Source organism: Balaenoptera ricei, chromosome 2 (assembly GCF_028023285.1).
Source record: "Balaenoptera ricei isolate mBalRic1 chromosome 2, mBalRic1.hap2, whole genome shotgun sequence".
Classification (NCBI taxonomy): Eukaryota; Metazoa; Chordata; class Mammalia; order Artiodactyla; family Balaenopteridae; genus Balaenoptera; species Balaenoptera ricei.
The window spans coordinates 63294787-63316294 of record NC_082640.1 but is presented as its reverse complement, the minus strand read 5'-3'; the positions used below and the strand labels follow the sequence as shown (position 1 = coordinate 63316294).

Genomic DNA, 21508 nt, shown 5'->3' with positions numbered 1-21508 from the left:
TGGGAGCTTCCCTGTGGCTCCACCTCTGCTGAGGTTGGATGCACTTACTGTACCCTCAGGCCAAGGGTGGCCTGGCCCCCTCACTCCTGCTCCTCTGGGAAAGCCAAGGCACCCTGTGGTCTTTCCTGGCAGGGTTCCGTGGAGTTCCCACATTCGGCTGGAACTGGGGTTGACGAGGGGGAAGGAGGAGGAGGAGGAAGAAGCGGCTGCTGACTCACTGGGAGGGGCTGTACATGTTGGCTCCAGGGCAGGTCCTGCCTGGGGATGACAATTCCCCTTTGTAGAAAAGGTGGGCAACGTGGTATGAATGCAGCGTGAGGTCTGTGTGTCTCCATGGGGCTCTGTGTACCGGGCAGCCCATCTGTCCCACTGGTCACAGGCCATGCGCCCATTCCCTGGCAACATCTTGTCTCTGAGATGTGTTCCTCCCTCCTGCCCTCAGCTCTGGGAGCCCAGCTATCGGGGTGGGAGTCTCTTGGTGTCCTCAGTTCTGGTCTGTCAAGGGCCTCTCCCCAGGGAAAGCATGAGAGTGGGAACTTCCCTGAGTCCAGAGTCTAGGAAAGGAGTTGAAGGGAGCAAATCCAATGCCCACCCCTGGGAACCTCTCATCCTCCCTCTGGAGGGAAGGACAGCTCGGCCCTTGGGGAACCTGATAGTTCTGGTCGGAAGAGAGGTGCTCCCTGACCTCCCCACATTCGTGGGGAGGCAGGCAGTCCCAAGCGACCCTGGCAAGTACAACCCAGTGGCAGGAATTAGCTTGATGGATGAAGGAGAAGTCACAAGAAAGGTCTCGAGTGCCAGGCAGAGGAGTGTGGGTTTACTCCCACGGTAAATAGGGAACCATGAGAGGTCCCTGTGGGGGAAGGATGTGAGCAGATTCCTGCCTCAGGTCCTAAGAGGAGACATGTAAAGTGTGGGGTTGTCAGGGACGGGCTGGAGGGTCCCAGGAGGATCACAGGAGTGCTGGTCGCACAGGTCAGGGTGGGAGACGGTGGGCATGGGCAGCAGTGGGAAGGGTGAGGGAGGCCCAGGAAGGACAGGCCTTGGTTCTGTCTGGGGGTGAAAGAAAGGAAGGGAGACTTGGAATCTGGGAGCTTCTTAACCTTAGTCCCTGTGATTCCTTCAGTGGGCAGGCAAGCATGGCAGGCCGCTGGCTGCCAGCACTTCCTCTGGGCTGTGGTGGCCCTTGTAGGCAGGATGTGGCGCCCGCCAAGGGTGATTTTATGAATGGAGCGCGAAGGCTGCTGACTCAGCAGGCGGCAAGGCTTTGAGGCCGCCAGGTTTGGACCGGAAGTGTCTGGGAAGGAAGTGGCTGCTCAGGGCTTCCCCGCCGCGGACAGCTGGGGGTGGAGGATGGGCTGGGCAGGATGCACCCGGCTTGGCTAAGGGACTCCCTCAGCTCAGCTGCTGGGTGTGTGTGTATGGGGTGGGGAGTGGGGTGCTAGGCGGGGATTGGGAGGGTTGAGGCTGGGTGCCTGTGACTGGAATTGATGCTAATGGCTGTTGATGACATTTGCTCCCTGGAAGGGCAGAGAGGTGTGTCAGGAGGTGGGGAACTCAAACCCTTCTCATCTGTGCTCCCTGGCAAATTACATCACATTAACGAAGTCCCCTCCCTTATCTGGGCTTTAATTTTTTTCTTCTTGCAGAATGGGACCAAGTCAGGCAGCCCGGCTCCCTGGGTGGTTTGGAGAATGTGAAACCTTTTATATTTTTGTGAAATCGTGTTGGATAGCATGAATCGACCCTGGTGATATGGTTTGGTCAGGAGGTGGCACGAACAATCAGGCAGCAGCTGTGGGACACAGGGAGAAGGCGGACAGCTTGGTGGGGCTGGGGGCGGGCAGGAGGGCAGCCAGGACCAGGAGCAGGGCTGGACCCAGGGAGGTCTGGGCCTCCCTGGCTCAGGTCTGACGTGTATCACAGAAATACCTCACTCGGTCCTGACTCCGCTTGGGGGGTCAGCCCCAGTCCAGGCCTTGTCCATTTCTGATCGGTCTTGGGCACTCAATACACAGAGGTTAAACTAGCCAGTGTCCTTTCCCTTCAGCCCCGTACTCATATACCAGGCTGCCTTCTAGAAGTCTCACCTGGAAGTTCCTGCACAAACACTGCTCACTGTACGTGCCCTACACTGAACCCTTCCACATTCTCTGTCTCCGTGAGTGCCCCACCTGGTCACTGGGCTCAAAACCGCGGACACCCTGACTGCTCTCTCTCTCTCTCCCCTGTCCTACCATGCTGTCGCTTTCCCCCAGACCTGCTTTGTCTCTTCTGTCCAGCTCTTCTCATTTATCCTGCACATGCTGTCAGAGTAATCTTTAGGAACCACAGCTCTGACCATAGCCTTTCCTCTATTCCAGAACCTTCAGTGGCTCCCAGCTGCCTTTAGGATAAACTTCCAACCTCTTAGCCAATCTCTAAGTCTTATTCTCCCCGACTAGCTGTTGTCTTGAGCCAATCCGTGTACATCCTTGGCCTGAGCAGGCAGACTTGCCTTGCCGCCTTGCCTCTCCTTCCTTTTGCTTGCATACTAACATCTTAGAAGGGGTGGGTCCCAGCTGCCCCCTGCCCTGCTCCCCTGATCCAGCCTCCCCAGTGACTCACTTCCCTCCTGCCAGCATCTCTCAAAATATCCCTCAGCAGGGAACCTTGTGCGGGTGTAGGAGGGAGGACCTCCCAGCGGGCAGTTGCAGCCTTCCACCAAGCTGGTCCAGGGGAGATGAGGTGAGAGAGGGCCTGGGGAGGACATTTTGTGACAAAGGCCTCACTTCCTCTTCCTCGCAGGCAGGGGCAGCCTTCCACCACGGAGAGCCCAGCTGTCAGCTGCCTCACGGGAAGATGCTGTGTGGACCAGGCAGCACGGGTATGCGTGTGGCCACTGCCCTGGGAGTGCTGTGGCTCTGCCTCGCAGGTGAGGGGAGCAGAGTGGGGCCTGGAGGTGGGGGAGGAGGGGACCACTCCCACCAAGCCTGTCTATCTAGCAGGGCTGGGGAGGTTTTGGCTAACCTCCTCCCAATCTCCTCTCTGCCCTATCCACCTCGTTCCTACCTCTGGGATCCAACAGGCAACTTACTTTACATTTTTAGCCTCTGTTTTCTCTTTGGTAAAATGGTAATGTGAGCACTAAATGTGATAACGCTGTTTCTCGAACAAACTGTATGTGTGCTTCCTCCCCAGGGCCTTTGCACATACTGTTCCCTCTGCCTGAAACTTTCTGCCCCTGAATGTCTGCATGACTTGATCCCTTATTTCATTCAAGCCTTTGCTCAAATGCCACCTTCCCCAGGCTTTCCTGGCTACCTGTATAAAATAGCTCATCTTCCCTCCCTTTCCCCGACCTTACTTCATGCTTCTTCCCAACATTTATCTCTACCTGACATATTATATGTTTGCTTGCTTATTGCCTGCTCTGCTCAAAGAGCAGGATGTATCCCCAGGACCAAGACTGATGCCAGCCACATAGCAGGTGTGTAAATCTTCCCACACAGTTCTTGGCACAGAGTTAGCATTCAATAATGGCAGCTACTTTAATAACAGCATCATCATAATTCAAATCCTTATCAGTTTCTGCTCTAAGGGAGAGTTTGCCTTCTCCCGCCAAGGGGAAGACAAAGTTGAGTGTCTGGTGCCATCTGGTGGTCGGAAAGAGGAAGCACCGCTTTACTCAGAGCTATTGATCCTTTGATTTCTTTAGACAAAGGGCTTTGTCTGGGTGATTCCTCCGGTTTCATCCCCCAAATGCCCGATACAAGGGGCACCCTGTTGGTCTCCAACTGGAGAGCTGGCCTGTGGCACCTGGCATTGTGGCAAGAGATCCAATGCCCACTTAAGACCTTTAGAGATCACTACACACTGCAAAGATGATGATACCCACTCCCTGTATGTTATTCATGATGAAAATACTAACTATAAAATGCTATTTTTCTAAGTGTGAGAAACCTTTAATGAGTGCAGTATTCAGTTAGCTTTGTTTCGAGACTGTTTGATCTTCACACTTTTTGAGTGTGCCTGCTTTGCTGGTGCCCAAAGCACACAATCTAACCATTACCCAAGAATGGCAGTGCCAGGCTAGGGTACACATCTCACCAAAAGAAAAGCTATCAGGAACCCCTACTTAACTTTCCAGGGCTCTAAAAGAAGAGCTGGACTGGAGGCAGAGGTGACTGGGTGGGAGGCTGCAGGGTAAATCCACAGGATAGAGGGCAGGGGTAGGAGCGGGGGAACCTGCCCCACCGGGCTTTTCTCTGGTTATGTCATACTCTTTTTTCATTCCCTTTCAATCTCAGCTTAATATCTCTTTATGGAGAAAGTGGCTCACCACCATATTTAAATGCATGGGTATTCTTTCTTTCTTGCATAAAAACTAATCATGTGTATTTAGGAAAAGAAAAATGAAAAAGCACTTGTGATTCTTTCTCATCCAGAGAAAACCACTAATAACATTTTGGTGCATACTTTTTTAAGACTCCCTTTTTACAATTTATAAAGATAATATATATTTGGGAAATGCAACCAGCACAGACAGGTGTAAAATACCTGCCAGAGTTTCGAAAAGCTACCTCCTTGCTTTCTATCCATTGGCTTGCTTTCTTCCTTCATACCCCTAATCACATACTAATAAGAATTTGTGTGCTAGTTTGTCCCTCTCTCCCACTAAAACGTAAGCTCTGTAGAGGTGTGACCTTGGTGTTGTTCTCCGTGGCATTCCTAACTCTTACCCCTGGCATAGTGGGTGCTTACTATATTCCTGCTGATTGAATTAGAACCAAAGGTAATAAACTCTTAGGCCTTAAAAAAAAAAGGGGGGGTGGTGGACAGGGTCTGAAGTTAACCTGGAAGGGGAGGGGGACTAGGGAGGCCCGGAGTGTCCCGTCCCCTCCTCACCGTCCCACCCCACCAACCCCATCCCCAGGCGCCGCAGTGGAAGTCTGGATCCCTGAAGACCCCGTGGTGGCCCTCGTGGGCACTGACGCCACCCTGCGCTGCTCCTTCTCGCCCGAGCCTGGCTTCAGCCTGGCACAGCTCAACCTCATCTGGCAGCTGACAGAAACCAAACAACTGGTGCACAGCTTCGCCGAGGGCCGCGACCAGGGCAGCGCCTATGCCAATCGCACTGCGCTCTTCCCAGACCTGCTGGCTCAGGGCAACGCGTCCCTGAGGCTGCAGCGCGTGCGCGTGGCTGATGAGGGCAGCTTCACCTGCTTTCTGAACATCCGGGACTTTGGCAGCGGCAGCGCCGCGGTCAGCCTGCAGGTGGCAGGTGAGAGCCGCGAAAGGGGGGTGCCCTCCCTTTGGCACACCCCTCATACTTCCCACAGCCCCTTTACCCACTGCCCCAGGGCTGACCCGTGTCCTCACAGCCCCAGGCACCTTTCCCCTCCACTGTGTCCCGCTGCCCTTGCCTTACCTTGACCTCTGCCCTCTACCCTCTGCTCCCCTCCAGCCCCCTACTCAAAGCCCAGCCTGACCCTGGAGCCCAACAAGGACCTGCGGCCCGGGGACACGGTGACCATCACGTGCTCCAGCTACCGGGGCTACCCCGAGGCCAAAGTGTTCTGGCAGGATGGGCAGGGTGCGCCCTTGACCGGCAACGTAACCACGTCGCAGATGGCTAAGGAGCAGGGCTTGTTCGACGTGCGCAGTGTCCTGAGGGTGGTGTTGGGCGCTAATGGCACCTACAGCTGCCTGGTGCGCAACCCCGTGCTGCAGCAGGACGCTCATGGCTCTGTCACCATTACACCGCATAGAAGCCCCACAGGTTTTTGTTTTGTTTTCTTAAATGTCCCCCTGGGGGTGGGGGTGGTCCTGTGTGCAGGGGTCACGGTATCTGAATCTAGCTCCATACCTTCAGTCTCCCGGAACAGTGAGATGCCTAATAATAATAACGGAAAAGATAAACAGGGTGCATAGGCGGCAATCTAACCGTGGTGGGAGTGGGTGAGGGTGATGATTACAGGTCCTCTCAGCTCTCTGGGTCCCCTGACTCCAGGGCTCTGGAAACCTCTGGAGAGAATGGAGAAGCATTCAGATCTCAGAAGAGAGCGGAAGGATAGGAGAGGGAAATGGATCCTGGCGGAAAGGGGAGTTTTGCTAGGGCTGGAGGCTGCTCCAGGCCGGGTACCCGCCCCCCCACCACCCCCGGGGATGGACCTTCTCAGGCCAAGGCCAAACTGCTGTGATTCTTGTCAGAAGACTAGGGAGACTCCATGTCTGGAAGTGCTGAGACTTAATCTGTTTTTAGGTCTGGGGAGAAAATGGGAAGATGGAACGGGACCTGGGGGTTGATGGAGGAGGAGAAGGGTGCTGTGGGGTGGTAGCCCAGAGTGTCGGCGCCCCTCCTCACTGCCTGCCACTCCAACCTCGCCCTCAGGCGCTGTGGAAGTCCAGGTTCCCGAAGACCCCGTGGTAGCCCTCGTGGGCACTGACGCCACCCTGCGCTGCTCCTTCTCGCCCGAGCCCGGCTTCAGCCTGGCACAGCTCAACCTCATCTGGCAGCTGACAGACACCAAACAGCTGGTGCACAGCTTCGCCGAGGGCCGCGACCAGGGTAGCGCCTATGCCAATCGCACTGCGCTCTTCCCAGACCTGCTGGCTCAGGGCAACGCGTCCCTGAGGCTGCAGCGCGTGCGCGTGGCTGATGAGGGCAGCTTCACCTGCTTCGTGAGCATCCGGGACTTCGGCAGCGCCGCGGTCAGCCTGCAGGTGGCAGGTGAGAGCCGCGAAAGGGGGGGTGCCCTCCCTTTTGCACACCCCTCGTACTTACGTCAGCTTCTTTACCCACTGCCCCAGTGCTAACCCGAGTCCTCACAGCCCCAGGCACCTTTCCCCTCCACTGTGTCCCGCTGCCCTTGCCTTACCTTGACCTCTGCCCTCTACCCTCTGCTCTCCTCCAGCCCCCTACTCAAAGCCCAGCATGACCCTGGAGCCCAACAAGGACCTGCGGCCCGGGGACACGGTGACCATCACGTGCTCCAGCTACCGGGGTTACCCCGAGGCCGAAGTGTTCTGGCAGGATGGGCAGGGTGCGCCCTTGACCGGCAACGTAACCACGTCGCAGATGGCTAACGAGCAGGGCTTGTTCGACGTGCGCAGTGTCCTGAGGGTGGTGTTGGGCGCTAATGGCACCTACAGCTGCCTGGTGCGCAACCCCGTGCTGCAGCAGGACGCTCATGGCTCTGTCACCATCACAGGTAGGGGCAGACGAACAGCTGGGGAAGGATAGAGGGGACCATTGCCTTTTATCTCGACCCTGAGCTGGAATTTAGGTAGGCTTGGGTGGTCAGAAGACTTAAAACATTTTCATACATTTCAGGTGTTTCAAACTCTCCCCCAAGAAGTCCTCAAGGGACTTGCTTTATCGAGCTGATAGGAATCATTTGTAGTGTTTGCCCTTCTAAGAGTGTCTTAGGTGGTACTTGTGCTTCTTGTACAGAGGACTGAGTACCTGCCTGGATCTGGAGGTGTGGGCGGGAGTTCTGGAGCAGCCACAAGGCATAGCTCTGGAGTGCTTTCCTACGGTAACCTCTCCAAGTGCTGGGAAGGTGTTGCTACATCACCATCTGATGCTGGGCACCATCTGACTGCGAGGCCCTGAGAGACAGCTGGGCCTCTCCAGGTGGCCATACCCCTCACCCCATCAATGTCAGCTCTCCTGATGGAGTTGAGCGGGACCCAGGCAGCCTTTGGAACAGCCGGGCTCTCTCTGCTGCCCCCATGTGGTCAAACACTAGATCAACGCAGCCCCTTTGGCAGTTGCCTCAATCTCTGGTTTTGGGGTTTTTAGCCCAGACACACTTCCCTTCCTTTAGTGCCCACCTGAGTGGGCACCCCTCTGTGAAGAGGGCTCAGGCCCACACTCAGGCCAGGGGAGGCAGTCTTCATCCTTGTTTGGACCTCATTCTGGCTCCTCTGTCCCTCCTCATGGGCCAACTAAGCTTTCCCAGGGGTCTCCCTGCATTCTCTGGGGTCAGGACAGCAGGTTCTGTCCATCTGGTTCTCCTATTTTCTCTTCCATGACTTCCACCCGACCCGCAGCCCATGCAAGTCCTGATCCCCCTGGTGGCCAGTTTCTGCATAAGCCTCAGGATTCACAAACTTATTCCTATCTTCCTGTTCCCCCCACTTACATGGACATTACGTGGCCTTCACTTCTGCAAGCTCAGAGGCAGTGCCCATCACACTTGCCTTCTAGGAATTCAGGCTCATTCCTCCTTCTCTTTTAGGGTTTTCCTTCTGGCAAGGCTGTGTTCCCTCTGCCCACCCCCTCCCCAAGATTGATCCCACCCTCTTTCTGGAGACCCTCAGGTCTGTACTTTGGGGAGGAGTCACTGCCCTGGGCTGTTGGATGTCCCGAGGGGTCTCTTTGACCTTTTAGAGAACAGTATATGGTCTGATGAGAGAATCAGAAATATTAGATAGAGCAGGATTGACAGAGAATGTGAAGCTTTCAGAGAAGGGGGGGTGGTGGTCAGAATGGGCTGGAGTTTCAGGAGAAGTCTCTAGGGACAGGTGGGAGTTGAGGGGACCTTGAAGGATTGGTGAACTCTGTGATAATTTGCACACCGAGCTGAATTGGATATTCGCCACACTGTGTAGAAAGGGATTGTGAATATAAATGTGGTTATACTCGTGTACGTGAAGACGCAGGTCTGAGCCCTACTCTGTCCTTGACTGGTGGGATGAGGGCAAGACTGACCTGTGCTCCAGGCACCAACAACAGCCTAGGGGGGGACATAGCAAGAGCCCCTCCTCCCGGGTACTTCTGTGGCTCTGCTCCATGCTTTGTTGCAGGAGTCCCACCCTGGGATCCCCAGGGGTTTCTTCAGTGTGCTTCATGGACCGACCCCTCATGTCAGCTGCCATCCTCCTTTCCTGCTCCTGCTCACTGGGGACATTTACCCCACCTAAGAGAAGAATCTTTATTGAAAATTTTAGTAGCTGACATTTAAAGTGCTTTCATTTCACAGGTGAGGAAACTGAAGCCCAGAGAGAAGAGAGAACTTTCCCAAGGCCACAGGCTAGCACAGTGGCTCTGACTCTTTTGGTGATTAGATACCTCTTTGAAAATTGGATGCATGATAAATGCAGTCATTTGCATTTAAGTTTTGAGGGTTTGTGGCCCCTCTAAACTCAAACACGGGGGTCTGTGGACCTTGGCTCCAGCAGCCTGCAGTGAGCAGATGAACCGGACCAGAATCCAACTTTTAGCCTCTCAGCCTCATTTCCTCTCCTCCCCACCACCCAGCCTCCTGTCTTTGTGAGAGCAGGTCTGGCCTACTTTGGAGCCCTTGGCCTGTATTTTGCTTCAGGCAGCTTTGAGCCTTGTTAAACACTCTGGGATTCAGACTTTCAGTCCTCCAGCCTGGTCTCTCCCATACCTGCGGGTGCTGTAGGTGGAGGGGACTTTATGGAGCAAACACTGGACATGGAGCCTGGAGATGCAGGTCTGAGCCCCGCTCTGTCCTTGACTGGTGGGATGAGGGCAAGTCTGACCTGTGCTCCAGGCACCAACACCAGCCTGAGGGTGGACATAGCAAGAGCCCCTCCTCCTGGGTGTTTCCGTGGCTCTGCTTGCAGGAGCCCCACCCTGGGATTCCCAGGGTTCCCTTCCATGAGCTTCAGGGACTGACCCTCCAGGCCCCTCGTATCAGCTCCTGTCCTCCTCCCCTGCTCCTGCTCGCCAGGGTGATGGGTCCCTTTGCTGCCAATATCCAGAGTGGCAGCGTTGCCAGCCATGCCCGTTGAAAGTGACGTTGGCTGCAAATCCCTGCATCTGTGTCACGGTCTCCAATGCCCAAGGGTTCATGGCACTGCTGTCTGCTCTGACAGCACCTTCTGCGGGAGCTGCCTTCCCCCTGGCTTTTGTTAGATTTGTTGTCTCCAGGGCCTCTGCTCAGGACCCCGCGTGGGTCCTGGGACTGGGCTGGAGGATGGTGTGCTCAGAACAGCTGCTGGCCCTGACCCAGTCGAGGGTGGCTCAACTCCTTCCCTCTGCCCTGAGATAGCTAACAGGAGGGCCCTCAGCGTTTCATAGAAACATTCCCCTGGCAAGTCTCCTCCTCTTGGGTAAACCCAGAACCTTCACTCTGGCACCCTCAGTGTCCGCCCTCATCTTTACACGGGAATCTGCAAACATCTTCTGTCAAGGGCTGGATAATGTATATTTTAGGTTTTGTGGGCCACATACTGTCTTTGTTGCTGCTGCTGCTGCTTTTCCTTTTTTTGGTAACCCTTTACAAATGTAAAACTATCATTAACTCAAGGGTGTACAAAAACAGGCCACCGGCCAGATTTTGCCCACGGGCTGTAGTTTGCCAACTCCTGATCTATAAGATGGGGGGTATCACCAGGTGGGACTGGGGTAATCAGGGAGGGCCTCCCGAGGAGGAATCGTAAGCTAGATGGAGAGTTAGGGAGCAGCTTTTAGGTAGAGGAAACTGACAGCAATGGTGAGGGGGCTGGAAGGAGCCTCTGCAGAGAAAGGTTAGGACACCAGTTTGGCTGGAGCAGTGGAATTACAAAGAAGAAGATTGAAGCACTATTCTCATGTCAGTAGGGAGCCATGGAAGGTTCTTGAGCATCATCAACCACAGACTCTTCAGCCCTCCCAGGCTGAGGCATGTCCACGGCAGCCACGGCTGTCAGGGTTTAGAGGGTGTATGGATGGGCAGGGAAGGGGCACGGGAACTTAAGTAAGCTCTCTTTATGGTGTCGGGGCCCAGTGAGGGTAGGAGCCCCTGTTCACACCTTGGAGGCAGAGGGGCTGTCCTCAGGGCCACTGGGGGCCAGGCATGACAGTCTCTCTCCATTCTCCCCACCTCCCCTCCCAGGGCAGCCCATGACATTCCCCCCTGAGGCCCTGTGGGTGACCGTGGGGCTCTCTGTCTGTCTCGTCGCACTGTTGGTGGCCCTGGCCTTCGTGTGCTGGAGAAAGATCAAACAGAGCTGTGAAGAGGAGAATGCAGGTGAGTGAGAGAGGGGGGGTGTGCGTGTGTGCATGCGTGTGTCTCTCGGTATGTTAGTGTGTCTGTGACATCAACACGAGTGTCACTTTCCAGTGACAGAATGAGTGTGGGTGTGCAAATGCAGCTAGACTGTGTGTGTGTGATCTTGAGGCTGAACATGTGTTATAAACAAGTGTGAGCTTGCCCGTGAGTGTGCAGACATGGCAGGATGAGTGTGGATATGAGTGTGACTGGGAGTGAGTGGTGGATGTGTGACAAGGGGATGGATGTGTCTGTGCAAACAAGCGTGACTGTGAGAGCCTATGTCACATGAGTGTGTCTGTGAGTGAAAGCACATGGAACTCGAGTAGCACAAGCGTGAATGCTTCGTGGGTTTGCGTGTCACCGTGAGAGGGTGTGTCTGCCTCCAGGTGGGCAGAGTCTGAAGCAGCTGCTGTTTGCTTGGGCTGGGGGGTCAGTAGGAGTTGACTTTGGTGATTGGTAGGTGGTGAGTTGACATCCATAGGTAGGTGGTTTGACCTTGACAGGTAAGTTGACTCCAGTGAGTGGTGGGTGAGTGAGTGGACATTGGCGAGTGGGTGAGTTGACCCTGGTGGGTGGTATGTGGGTGAACATGGAAGTAGATGGTGAGGGGTGGGAGATGACTGGGCGTCAGGAAGGAGAGCGTATGTGAACGGAGAGGAGACCGGTCAGTTGGAACAGGTCGGGGGCTGCCTGTGTGGCAGGTGGCTGGGCAGGCTGCGGAAGGATGGGGAGCCATGGACGGGTGGGTACGCACGTTGGAGGTGGTGGTTGACTAGGTTGGTGAGTGAGTGGATGGTGGATGGTGCAGGGGCAAGTAGATGGTCCTTGGCCAGGTGAGTGGTGGGCTCCAGGCTGGGGTCCCTTTCTTCCTGCCACAGCGCTCTGCTCTGTGCTGGACTCAGGCTCTGACCCTGTGTCCAGCATTTGGACCATAGACCAGGCCTGCTCAGCCCCATTTACCTGCTCTCGCGCTCCCGGGAGCAGAAGTTCAATGATGAAAGTGGGACTGAGGAAGTTTTGTTTCACTCTTCCAGGCGCTGAGGACCAGGATGGGGATGGAGAAGGATCCAAGACGGGTAAGTCTGAGCTAAGAGCTGGCACAGGGGAGAGGACTCTCCAGAGTCTGGAGGGGCCACGTTCACTTGAAGGTTTGAATGAAGTGTGTCCCGGGGACTGAGGCCTCCCAACCTAGGTGCGTCTGTCTTTGCTCAGCGTTAGACCTCAGGCAGGTCTCCCGGGTGCTGCTTCGTTTCTCCTGCCTCTGCCTTTACCCACCTACCAGACCACTCCACCCTGAGGGACCTGCACTGTGGAGTCTGGTGGCTTCCTAGGGGTGGAGTGAGGGCTCAGGAGACAGGGAAGCCTGGGTTTTAGTTCCAGCTCCAGCTCATATAAGCTGAGTGGCCTTGAGCAAGTCACTTTGCCTCTCTGGGTCTCAGTTTCCTCCTAACTGCTCCCTTCATAGGTTGTGTGGGTTAAATTAAATGAGATCATGTATCTAAAGGGCCTAGTATCATACCTGGCGCCTATAAGGGCTCCATACTTTGCAGTCCTGTTGTTAGGACTGTATTATCAGCCTGACACAGTCCTACTCTGGTTAGAGGCTGTGTGACTTTGGTCAAAGTGCTTTGTTCCTCTGGGCTTCAGTTTCTCATCTGTAAAATGTCATCCTGCCCTGATGGCACCAGAGGGCCATTTTGAAGCTATCTCGAGTGACTTTGCACAGGGCATGGCACGAGCCTGGAGCCCAGCGGGGCTGGGTGCCAAGGTACTGGTGCCCCACGGTCACCGGAGGCCTCACTGCCGTCTCTTCCCTGGGCTTCTTGGCTGGGGGAGGCAGGTTCCCACTGAGCCATTTGGGATGGTGCCAGTTGACACAGGTTCCCCCCAACACTCGCAGAAGGAAGGGCAGGAAATTGATCCCTGGGGACTGCTGTAAATTATGTCAATTAATTCTCTGCCTTTGGTGTCCCCGGTTGTGGCCAGCGTGGAGACAGCCCTGGGATCAGGCCTCATTTTTCATGCTCGGAGGCAGGTATAATTGGCAGAAGGGAGGGAGTGGGGAGAAGAGGGAGGCTTAGAGAGCACTGGGTCCCAGTTCTGCACAATCCCGGGCCCACCGGGGGACACTTGCAGCCTCTTTTAGTGCCTCACTTCACCCTATTTGTAGAGCCAGCTCAGCGTACTCTCACATCTCCAGCTCATAGGAGGGCCGGGGAGTTGTTCCCATTATAGAGATGCAGAAAACTGAGGCCTGCGGGAGGAGTGACAAGCCACAGAGTGGAGCTGGGACTTGGGATAGCAGCCGAGGGCCCCTTTTCTGGTGCTGTGATGTTGCCCTCACCCTCTCAACTCTCCCTCCTGCCTTCTCCTCCCAGTTCTTCTAGCCTTTATTTCTTGCTTGGCTCCTGTGCCTCTGCCCAACACCCTACCCCACCACTTTTCACGGTGCCCCCCTCACTGTATACTCCTTCCTTTTTTTGCAGCCCTGCGGCCTCTGAAACACTCTGAAAGCAAAGAAGGTAAAGACACGTGGTGTTTGAGATTGTGTATCTGTGTGTTTGTGCACCTGTGTGTAGGAGGCTGGGGAGGGTTGTTGTTGGTGGGGGTGATTATCACCCTTCACTGCTGCCCTGAGGCTCCCTCCCCAGAAGAGCAGCCTCGATTCCCCCCTGTTGAAATGGCAGAGAAACCAAGGTCCCCGCTGCTCTAACAGGACGCAAATATGATAGAGGCTTAACCAGGACAGGAGTCGAGGTTGTCTTAAGGCCACTGGTACCCTGGAACCAACTTCCACTTACCTGGTTTCTGTCTCCTTCCACTCAAAGCTTCCAGCCCCAGGTCCAGAGTAGCTGCTCCAGCTCCCACACCCCCTCCAGAAGTAAGGGGGAAAGAGGAGAGGGAGGGGACATTTTATTCTAGGGCTTGACTAGAAATAGCTCCTGTCACTCCCATTTATATCCATTTGTCAGAACCTAGTCACATGACTCCTAACTCAAGTGAGGCTAGGAAATGTGGTTTTCAGCTAGACAGCCACGTTCCTGGTCCATAGTCAGTGGTTAGTAAGTGTTAGCAATCATTATTATTTAGATTACTGTAACATCAGCAGTTACATTAGCAAGTGGTTGGTTGGAGGTTAGTTTAGTTTGAGATTCTTCCTTATTAAAAGTAACCGAGAGCCACACCTACGTATGTGTGTTTGTGTATAAATATATGTGTATCTCTGTGTGTGTGTGTCTGTGTGCGTGTGTATTTTGAACAAACTATTCCTTGATGCAGACTTGTCATTAAATATGAGTGGCTTCCAGCTAGAAAATCAAAGGTTTGGGGACCTTAAGTTTTGGCCAGAGGTTATGGAGCCTTAAATAATTTTCAGGTTGCCTTGTTGTCCCTGTTAGGAAATAAACTTTCACCAAGTCCCTGGAGGCTCATCCCTGCATTTAGCTTTTCTTTGGGAAGAAAGGAAGGAAGGACATAGGCCCTGTGCTCAGGAAACTCCCAGAGGTGGGGGGCAGTGGGGCCCTCAGAAACCTGTGCAGAATTCATGATAAAAGCTGGGTGAGAGGTCTTCAGAAAGGCAGCATCATGCAGAAGAAAGAGCCCCCTAGGGGAGACCTCGCTTTAAGTCTCTGCCCATAACTTTCCAGGGGGTTTCCTCATCTGTGGAATAGAGTGAAATCCTGTCACACCTTCCTTACGAGATGCCAAGGTGCCAAATGCAGAAGTGCTCTGTAAAGCAAGTCCTTCAAAATGCTGTAGAACATTTCATGGCAGGAGTGGAGGCCTGTGTTGGGATCTGGAGGGATGGAGATAAATTATCCGCCTCCCCGTTGTCCTGAACCAAATGAGGCATAGAAGGATCGAGCAGATGGAGATGGAAATGTCGGCCTGGGTGTGTGGAGCAGTGGGCCTGCTGATCCTGTGCCCCAGTGTGGCAGCCTCTGGCCAGGCCGGACAAGCACAGAGGCAGTCCCCAGAAGGGAGAGCTACTTCTCCAGGGACAGACGGAGCCCAAAGGATGGGAGAGGGAGGAGCAGGGTCGCACATGCCCCGGTCCGTCTTCTAAACTCTCCGTTCAGGTCAGGGAGTGGAGTGAGGCCAGGGGTGAGAATCTATGGGGTGAAGAAGATGGATCAAAGGACAGGGAGGGTGTGGGGGCAGGGTTGGGAAGGGAAGAGTGTGCCAGACAGAGGGGAGGGTTGTGTGCAGGGTGGGTGAACCCCTGGGGATTGAGAAAGAGGCTGGCGAGGATTGGGCAGTCTCCCCCAGGCACCCTCGTGGTCTGTCTGATGCCCAGCTGCTGTGTGTGTGTGTGTGTATGTGTGTGTGTGTGTGTCTGAGCCTCGAGGGCAGCGCTTGTTGCAGGGGGCTGCTAGTCAGACTGCTGGGCCCTGTCACACATACTCCTCCCCTTGAGTATGTGACCGCATCCCTGGGGTTCTGGCACGCTCCCGACAGTAGAACTCCTGCATTTAATGCTCTCCCCCCTTTTTCTCCTTCCTATCATGAAATGCAGATGATGGACCAGAAATAGCCTGACCACGAGGACCAGGGAGCTGCTGCCCTGCCCTGGGGCTCCCACCTCTGGCTGCACTGGGGCCTCAGTGTGAGCCCTGGGCTGGAGGCTTCTCTGCCCTTAACAGATGGCTTCTACTCTAGCGGGTCTACTCATTCTGCAAAGGACACGATACATAGACCACCCCGCAGCCTTATTTCTCCGATGGACATGATTCCCAAGTCGTCCTGCTGCCTTATTTCTCCAGTGACACGATACATAAATCATCCTGCCGCCTTATTTCTCCAATGGATATGCTACATGGACCAGCTGGCTGCCTTTTTTCTTCAAAGATGTGATACACAGTCACCCATTATCCCTTCTCAGCCTTTTCTCCCACCTGCCCGTAATTCTGTCTCCTCTGACAGGGCCACTGCAGACTTAGCATTTCCTCGAGTCTAGAGGCTTCTCCTGCTCTGTCCCTAAAGTTGGCCTTTGCCCTGTCCTACTAAGTGAAGACAGGGCCCCTCCCCCAGGCATGCAGACTTGCAGGTGCACGTGCTGGAACACGTGAGGACCTCCCCTGGCCCCGTCTCTTCCGTGGCGCCCTGGGCTGTGCCCCGTGAGCCCCACCTTCTGCCCGCCCTCCCCACGGGAAGCACGTGCTGGTCACACTGGGTCTCTGGGCAGCTGCGTGGGCCCCCTTGGGGTCAGCTTCTGTCCCTCTGCTTTTCCTGACTTTCATTTATCCACTCAAGTAATGTTCACTGAGCATCTATGGGGTGTCAGCACTGTGTTAGGTGCTGGGGACCCTGCGTGAGAAGACAAGCCCCTCCCTAAGGAGCTTGCCCTTCAGCTGGGAAACCCGTGAGGAAAGAGTGGTTGTGAGGGGGCTCCTGTCTCGCTCCCTACTGCACTCCTCTTCTGTACCGCATTTCCCTGGATACCTCACTCCCATCCCGTCCCTAATCCTTACCCAGAACAGAGGGTGGGGGCAGAAACGTGGTGAGAGGGACAAAGCCTCTCACCACGACTGGAGAATCGGATGGTTTCCAAAGTGTCTTTCCAGGCATGAGCAGGGGGGCAGGCAGCCAAGGCCTGACGGACCCCGGGAAGCTGAGAGCCGCAGCATAGGGGAAGCCTGGGGCCTCTCCTCACTGGCTGGAGCCTGGGGGCAGGGACAGCCCCCTCTCCCACCATGGTGCTATTCTGGGGCTGAGCAGCCACTTCCTGGCTTGTCTCTGGCCGGTCCCCAGCCTCCAGTGGAGTAAACTTCTGATGATCTGATGTCCTCCTGTTGACATCCCTCCCTTCACCAGGAATAAAAGATGTGGGGATTTCTAATTTAAATGTGGGACTCTGAGGAATTTTGTTAACTGGGGGTGTATTTTGGGAAAAATAAATGCCTTTGTAGAAAGCGTTTTCTCTGCAAAATGTGTGGCAGTAGGGCGGGCAGCAGGACTTGGCAGGAAGGATTCCCTCCTGGACGTTTGAAGCCAGAGTAGGGATACCTGGATCTTCTTACTGCCACTGTCCTTAAGTCACTGGGTCTCCATGACCCCCTCTCTAGCCTCAGTTTCCCCCTTGGTAAAGTGATGTTGGCTGTCCAGAAAGCCAGGCCCTTTGGTCACTTCTTGGGGCTCCACCCTGAAATAGCTTTATCTCAGAAGACTAATAGCTTTGTCTCAGAAGACTCAGACCCCAGGCTTGTTTAAGGGCTAATGCCCCCATTTCATGGATGGGGAAGCTGAGACCCAATAAGAAGCTGACACAGGAAAGGAGCTCTGTGTGCTGTTCTTGGCTGACCCAGTGGAATGGGCACCAGGCCCGAGTCAGAGGTCCAGGTCCAGGACCTAGTTCTACCCTGTGATCCTGAGCTGGGCATTTAGCTTCTCTGGGCCTTAGTTTTCTTATATGAAAAATGGGCCTGAGGTTTTCACCACCTTCCAGAGCCAAAGACTGGGAAGAGGGGTTGAATGTGGAAGGCAAACAGTTTCCAGAGAACCGGGTTCAGGGACGTGGGAGCCTGCAGATGCACAGTGCTCATTTGCCCCTGGGTGCCAGGGTCTCAGAACTGGCCAGCCAGTCAGTCCCCGAGCTCCGCAGGCCCTGGGGCAGCTGGAGGAGACCGGGCTGGGGGTCAGGACACTTGACTTTTTTTTTTCCCAGCTCTGCTACTAACTTGTGACCAAGTCCTTCATCCCTCTAAACCTTCATTTCCTTATCTATTAAGAAGGGGTGATGAGTCCTCTTCTGAAAAGTATGTGGCATTCTTTACAAACTGGGGTGCTTCTTCTAAAGTCGATGACCCTGGGAATGAGACCGGTCACCTTGCTAGAAGTCCCACCCCCGGTCCTCTGGGTGGGTTTTAGAATCAAAAGCCTTGTGCTGAGGCTCTGCCTTTGCCCCTTATCTCCCCCTGTGCCCTTGAGCGTGTTCTCACCTCACCAGGCATCAACCCCACCTGTAATGTGGGGACAATAGTAGTTCTTTTTTCATAGGATCGTTGCGAGGGTTGAACAAAGCAGGAAGAAGGCACTACAAACTGTAAAGTGCTGGGTACGCATGACGGCTTATCTTCCCCCCCCCAAGTCGGGCTGCACACTCTTGCGCCTCCGTGATTTTGTAGATGGAGCACAGTGACCCAGAGTAAGCTGTCTGAACCTCAGTTTGCCCGTCAGTAAAACAGGCACGGTAACCGGTGCTTTTTCTCTCTGACAGGGCTGGGATATGGCTCAGACATGATGCTGTATCAAATGCTCACGGGAGGGACCCGGCAGGTGTGGGACTTCCCTGGGGGCTGAAGAGTGAGGAAGGTGGCCACTAAGTCCCCTGGTGACTGATGCCCCAGAGAGCAGTACTTTTAGCTGCCTTCCTGGGCAAAACTCCAACTCCTGCGTTTTAATGGAGAAATAATTCTCACAGTGTGACAAGCTGTAGCCTGCAGGTGTCACATCCATATTAAAGAGGGGACAGAGCAAGGGTTCATTTTCCTGGCGTGAGGCGTGACCAGAATTCACCTCCAGGACCATATGTAACCAAGGCTGTGAAGACCAATTAGTGACCCTGACTACTCAGGAGGAGGGGACTGGGTGTGTGTGGGGGGTGCCCTACCTTTCTCTACCTGCTTGCTTCCTCTTCAGAGTGCTCTGCTTCCGCTCACAGGCAGGGACGGCACCTTCCACGGGGCCCGTTCGGGGAGAGGCACCTGACCTTGCTCATCCTGGGAGGCGGTTGCTAAGTGGGATGCTGGTACATGTGGGCCAATGAGCAGAGACCCTGGCAGATTCTGAGCTGGGCAATGGCCAAAGATCTTGATGCAAAGCCCAAGTCTTAAACTGAGACATGAAGCCAAAGTTTGCTCCGAGGAGTCCAAAACCCAGGCCTCCAAGTGCAGGGCACTCACAGAGGAGCAGGAGCGGAGCTACCGTGAAGTGAGCAGCCGGAACGTAGAGAGTGGGGGGGCGGGGGGGCAGAGGCTTCAAACACCACAAACGCAAACAATACAGAAATGTAGAGAGTGGTTGTCTTCAGCTCCAGTCCCCCCACTCAGAGGGAAGCACTGCTAAGGGTTCGATATCCTTCCAGACTTTTCCCCAGGCTTACACATTTATAAAAATGAAATCGTACATACAGTTCTGCAACTTTTTTTCTGTTTTCTTTACCATTTTCTCAAGTCAGTTCTCTTTACTTTTTATATGGAGGTGTATCACACATCTAGTGTGTAAAAGATGCTAGTCCTCGGGGTATGGCTCTGTGAATTTTTATAGAAGTATTTACCCATGTAAACATCACCCAGATCAAGATATAGAACATTTTCAGAATCCAGAAAGTTCCCTCCTGCCCCTGCCCAGTCAATGGCCCCACCCAGAGGTACTACTCTGGTTGCCCTCACCATGGATTGGTTTTGCTTGTTCCTGAACTTCATGTAAGTGGAGTCCTACTGTATATACTGTTTTGTGTCTAGCTCCTAGCAAGAGACTTCCCTCATTCTTTTAAAATGGCTGCATAGTATCTCATGGCACTGCTGTTCTAGTATATGTTTTGCCAGTTTCTATAGTTTGGAAACAAATAACGCAGCCTCGTGCTCCAGTTTCTACAGTATGGAGCCCCAGAAGTGGGATCATGGGGTCATAGGCCTGTGGATTTTAAATGTTGGTAGAGCTGCCAATTGTTTGGGCTGCTTTTTTTTTTTTTTTAATAAATTTATTTATTTATTTATTTATTTTTGGCTGCTCTGGGTCTTCGTTGCTGCGCATAGCCTTTTCTCTAGTTGCAACGAGCGGGGGCTACTCTTCGTTGCGGTGCTTTGGCTTCTCATTGCAGTGGCCTCTCTTGTTGCGGAGCACGGGCTCTAGGCGCGCAGGCTCAGTAGTTGTGGTGCGCGAGCTTAGTTGCTCCGCGGCATGTGGGATCTTCCCGGACCAGGGCTCAAACCCGTGTCCCCCGCACTGGCAGGCGGATTCTTTTTTTTTTTTTTTTTTTTTTTAAATATTTATTTATTTATTTTTATTTATTTATGGCTGTGTCGGGTCTTCGTTTCTGTGCAAGGGCTTTCTCTAGTTGCGGCAAGTGGGGGCCACTCTTCATCGCGGTGCGTGGGCCTCCCATTATCGCGGCCTCTCTTGTTGCGGAGCACGGGCTCCAGACGCGCAGGCTCAGTAGTTGTGGCTCACGGGCCCAGTTGCTCCGCGGCATGCGGGATCTTCCCAGACCAGAGCTCGAACCCGTGTCCCCTGCACTGGCAGGCAGATTCTCAACCACTGCGCCAACAGGGAAGCCCGGCAGGCGGATTCTTAACCACTGTGCCACCAGGGAAGCCCCTGGGTTGCCTTTGTAGCCAGTCCCTGTGGCAGCAAGAACTTACAAATGAAGAACACTTAGGGCCACTAGCAAAATGGATTTTAGACAGGGCAAAAATGGTGCTGGGAACTGCCGCCCCAGCCAGGCTCTCAGGGACTCAGCCGCGGAGCCCGACTCAGCAGCAGACGGGGCCTGTGGGCCTCTCTCCCCTACCCCCCCTGCACCACCTTCCGCTTCATCACCTACCTTGTGGTGGCCCCGCCTCCGTTCCCCAGGAGCTAGCGGTCTTCGTGGTTCTGGGACCCCAGTCTTGGAGGTGAGTGCGTCTGCCTCTTGCTGGGTGGGGTGGGAGCAGCCGTCTGAGTGTGTGCTGGGCCTTGGGCTGAGCCCTGCATCCTGTACCCACCACACCTGACCACAGGAATGGGGCCACGTTCATCAGCATCTCACTGGATGCAGGTGCCTCAGGGCAAGTTAAATTCCCTGCACTTGTGTCTGAGGTTGTTCATGACCTGGCCGTTTGGCTCCACCAGCTCCAGGTAATTATGGTGACATTATTTCACCACTAATGAGGTGGTGCTCGTTAGGAAGCACTGGGTCTCATGGGGCGTGCCCATCCCAGCCCTCAGAGACAGAGGGTCTGTGACCTTTGTCCCCAGCCTTTCCCCAGCACCTGAGAAGCAAAAGAACCCCTTCCCCTCAACTTCCCTCAGCTGATATGATTTCTTCACCCCTATTGCCCTCCTCTGGACATGTTCCATTATTGTCCCTTTCAGATGGAGGCCCTGCCATGGATCAAAATGTTTCAGCTCACAGTAGATCAGCCTCTCACCTCCTTGATCCTTAAGCACTATGCTCCTAGCGATACAGCTCCGGATCACATTTGTCCAGTGGTTCTCAACCCTGGCTGCACCTTAGAATCACTTAAGAAAGTTTTATTAATAGTAGTGCCTGGGCCCCACCCCTAGAAGTTCTGATGCAGCTGGTTGAGATCATTGCTAAATATTTGATGTGCGTACCCCAGGGGCTCCTGCCTAGCTTACAAGTTAATGCGAAATAGGATTCAGAGAGACAGCCCTGAGCCGGGGCTTTGGAGACCAGGCACATGAGACAAGCCAGCTGTTCTCAGTGATGACTGAATCAGACCAAAGGGTATTTGTTTTCTCACTAAAGGAATCACAGACAATACAGGTGCAAGGAAGGTTAAAGGAAGTGATCT

At 54.3% G+C, this 21508-nt stretch overlaps 1 protein-coding gene across 1 annotated transcript in view; it reads left to right on the top strand.

The window, feature by feature from the left end:
• The window catches only part of CD276 (CD276 molecule), a 30416-nt gene extending 13513 nt beyond the window's left edge, over positions 1–16903 (top strand). Inside the window, exons 2-10 of the mRNA XM_059915461.1 lie at positions 2788–2914; positions 4916–5263; positions 5447–5761; positions 6374–6712; positions 6897–7193; positions 10833–10967; positions 12026–12067; positions 13478–13513; positions 15508–16903. Coding sequence (XP_059771444.1) covers positions 2842–2914; positions 4916–5263; positions 5447–5761; positions 6374–6712; positions 6897–7193; positions 10833–10967; positions 12026–12067; positions 13478–13513; positions 15508–15530 — 1608 coding nt within the window. The 5' untranslated portion in view covers positions 2788–2841 and the 3' untranslated portion in view covers positions 15531–16903. The remainder of the gene's footprint in view (positions 1–2787; positions 2915–4915; positions 5264–5446; positions 5762–6373; positions 6713–6896; positions 7194–10832; positions 10968–12025; positions 12068–13477; positions 13514–15507) is intronic.
• The last annotated feature ends 4605 nt before the right edge of the window (positions 16904–21508 follow it).